The 2,985-nt window shown below is 56.6% G+C and overlaps 1 protein-coding gene across 1 annotated transcript in view; it reads left to right on the top strand.

Annotated features, from left to right (window-relative positions):
* Window positions 1–2,985, top strand: part of LOC105854326 — a 91,329-nt gene that overhangs the window by 46,078 nt on the left and 42,266 nt on the right. The window contains exons 5-6 of the mRNA XM_012732268.1: window positions 213–274; window positions 2,864–2,924. Coding sequence (XP_012587722.1) covers window positions 213–274; window positions 2,864–2,924 — 123 coding nt within the window. The remainder of the gene's footprint in view (window positions 1–212; window positions 275–2,863; window positions 2,925–2,985) is intronic.

Below are 2,985 nucleotides of genomic sequence, written 5' to 3'. Positions count from 1 at the left end.
GGGCGCAGCTGTTGCCAGGGCGGCCAGCGTCAGGTACCCAGTGCCCCGTCGGCCCTGGGGACGCCCCGGGCGTCGTGCACCGAGCAGGAGCACCGACTCTCTCAGAGTTAGCGTCCCAGGCTGGCCGGCGCGGTGTTTCCCGAGGCTCTGCTCCGTGGCACCGCTCCCTGTGGGTCTCAGCCACAGCCGCTGGCCTGCCCTCTTCCTCACAGACCTGCTGTCCACTCTGATGCTGGAGCTCACACAGTGCATGTGTATGGGCGAGGCAGTGCAGGTCTGTCTGGCAGCCCGCAGCCCAGCCGGTACAGGAAGGCCCCGCAGTCCGCAAATGGCACCAGGCGCCCCATAGCAGCCATGGCCCCCCTCAACTGGCGGCCAAGCCCGCAGGGGCCTGTCGCCCCCATTCTAATATAAAACTTTCACCGCCTGATTTCCAGCCCAGGCCGTATGATGGGGCAGACAGACGCAGAGAGGAGAGTGACCCTGGGAGGGCGGCAGGGCAGAGGGTGGGTGTGCGGCCAGGGGAAGAAAGGTCATGCTCAGGGATAGGGTGACCGCGAGCGGGGAGGGAGGGAGGAAGAGCACATGCCAGACCGCTGGAGGCACTGGAGTCTCAGTTTCAGCTGACCTCTGGGTCAGCTTGCACAAGAAGCCGCCTTTAAAAGAAGAGGAAAGGAACACTCTTCAGCGGAGTATAACAGAATCCAGGAGCGCTGTGGCATGTTTCATAATGCCTGGCGTAGAACCCGAAACTTAGCGAAAACATGCTCTATACTTTGGAAAATACCAATTGCACCATCGTGTGGCATTTTTCACGTATGACGTGTAACAGTTAAACAGCAGCATATGTGACGTGGGTTTCCAGAGTTTACGTAAAGCAGTACCATATTAGCTCTAAGTTGATGGGGAAATTCAGGATGTATAGTATCATCCCTAGAACAAACCTGAAAAAATACAATGTAGTCATTTAGAAGCTCAGTGAATGATAATAGAATCCTAAAAAAAAGAAAAGCGATAGCTCAAGAAACTCATTTTTGGTATGAAAGGAGTGAGGTTGTCGAGAACTCACTGACGGGAGCCCTTCACCAGCCCAGAGGCGTGTGGAAGCGCCCTGGGGAGCAGCAGGGAAGCAGTGGCTGCGGAGCTCGCCCGCCTCGAAGTCCCGGCCAGCAAGGCCGCGTCTCGCTTAGGCAGCAGGCGCACCCTGCCCCTTCGCCCCAGGGGGGGAGACACGGGCGCAGCCGGCGTCCCGCCTCCTGTGGGACACTTCCTGCAGCAACGCCTGGCACCCAGACCACGCGTTGAGACACACCCGCTGGTTATTTTTTCCACGACAAAATGTATCTGAAAGAAATTCTGATGACGATGATAACAGATTAGCAATTGCCTGACTGATGTAAAGACTGGGATTTTAAACTAATATGAAAAGCTCAGGTATTTTTATTGAGAACTTTCTTGTGCAAACATTTTCCTTTTAACGACCTTTTGTTCTTTGTCTTAATTCTACCGCAGAGATGAAAACTAATATTCTCCGTTTGCCACACATTTAAATATCTGTTGTTCTTCTAGATCGCACTGTTATAGGAATTGATCATGTAGAGCTTCCTTCCCTCGAGACGTATCTGTCACAAAGGAAAAGGCCCCTCCCGTCTGCAGTGGGTTTTTGATGTAATCCCATGGCTATTGTTGAGCCAGCTAGCCCTCACCAAAATGAGTCATCATTCTTAAATGCTTCTTGAAGAAATGAATGAAGTTTATGCTCCTAAAGCAAATTAACTCATTAGAAAAAATTAACGTAAGTCAAATAAGCCCCAAGGTAATTAGCCCGTGACCTGGCTCCTACCGGTAACCCTAGAGCCTAAAGTCAGGCAGCCCTGGAGAAGTGTCCCACCCGGGGTAGGAGGAGCTGAGAGCTCACACTGCTGACTCACGTGACTCCCAGGCCTTCCCCTCCTGCTTCGTGGGGAAACATGGCAGATTCTGAGTCCGCCATGAATAAAGCATAAGCCGTGTTTTATTCATGTTTCAGAATAAAACTCCTCACGGAGCTAGGACCTGGCCCGCCTGTCACGAACCTCCGTGTTTCCTGTCAGGAGCTCACTCCCGGGAGCGCAGCCTTGAAATTAACGGCAGGAAGCCGCTGTCCCGCGGTGGCCTTCTGCCACGCGAGCGCTCGGCCCTGGCATCGGTGGCTGCGGCCCCAGCGGCTCGCATCTCGTGTGCCCTCCCAGATGCGTCTCTCAGCATCTCCCGACTCACATCTGTCCCCCGAGGGCACGAACAGTGTTGTTAGGGGTCGGGCACCAGCGCCCCGGCCCCTCCCTAGGAAAACGACATCTGGTAGCTCCACATGTGTGCAACTTTTTAAGCCTTAAAACGTGAAAACATATTAGTGAGACACCGGTAAGGTCGAGTAAGTTCTGCTGCAGACTAAATACACGGCCCGTGACGCGCATGGGTAAGGCGCCGGCACCAGGCGCCCGGAGGCCCCGCCGCGGGCAGCGGCTCCCTGCCCAGCCCGTCCAGCGGAGACCCCGGCTAGAGCACGCAGCTTTGCGTCGGGCCCCGAGGAGCAGTTAACGCCCAAAGCGCGTGACCCTAAGTGACCGCGCGTGTCGGCGTGCGCGCGCACGTGCCGTGCCGCCCGGGTCCGCAGGGTAAGCGCAGGCGGCTCGCCTGCCCTGTACTTAGTTTGTGCAGAACTGAAAACACCTTTGGTGAAATGCAGCTTCCTGTTGGGGCCTCGGAACGTTCTAGATGAGGTGAACTTGAAAGGATAGCCCAGCGGGGTCGGGGAAGCCGGGCCCTGGCTGCTGCGCCGTGGCCTCGCCCACGAGGCTGACTGCTGCGCCTCTCTGCCCAGGACTCGGGACAGGTCATCCCCCTCATCGTGGAGAGCTGCGTCCGCTTCATCAACCTCTACGGTAATCGGCGCGGCCGGCGACTGCGCTAGGCGCGCGCGGTGCTGGGGGTGGAGCGCGCGTG

The sequence above is a fragment of the Condylura cristata genome, unplaced genomic scaffold, assembly GCF_000260355.1.
Source record: "Condylura cristata isolate star-nosed mole 26May11 unplaced genomic scaffold, ConCri1.0 scaffold00034, whole genome shotgun sequence".
Lineage (NCBI taxonomy): Eukaryota > Metazoa > Chordata > Mammalia > Eulipotyphla > Talpidae > Condylura > Condylura cristata.
Note: the sequence above shows the minus strand (reverse complement) of the source record. Positions and strands in the feature narration are given on the sequence as shown.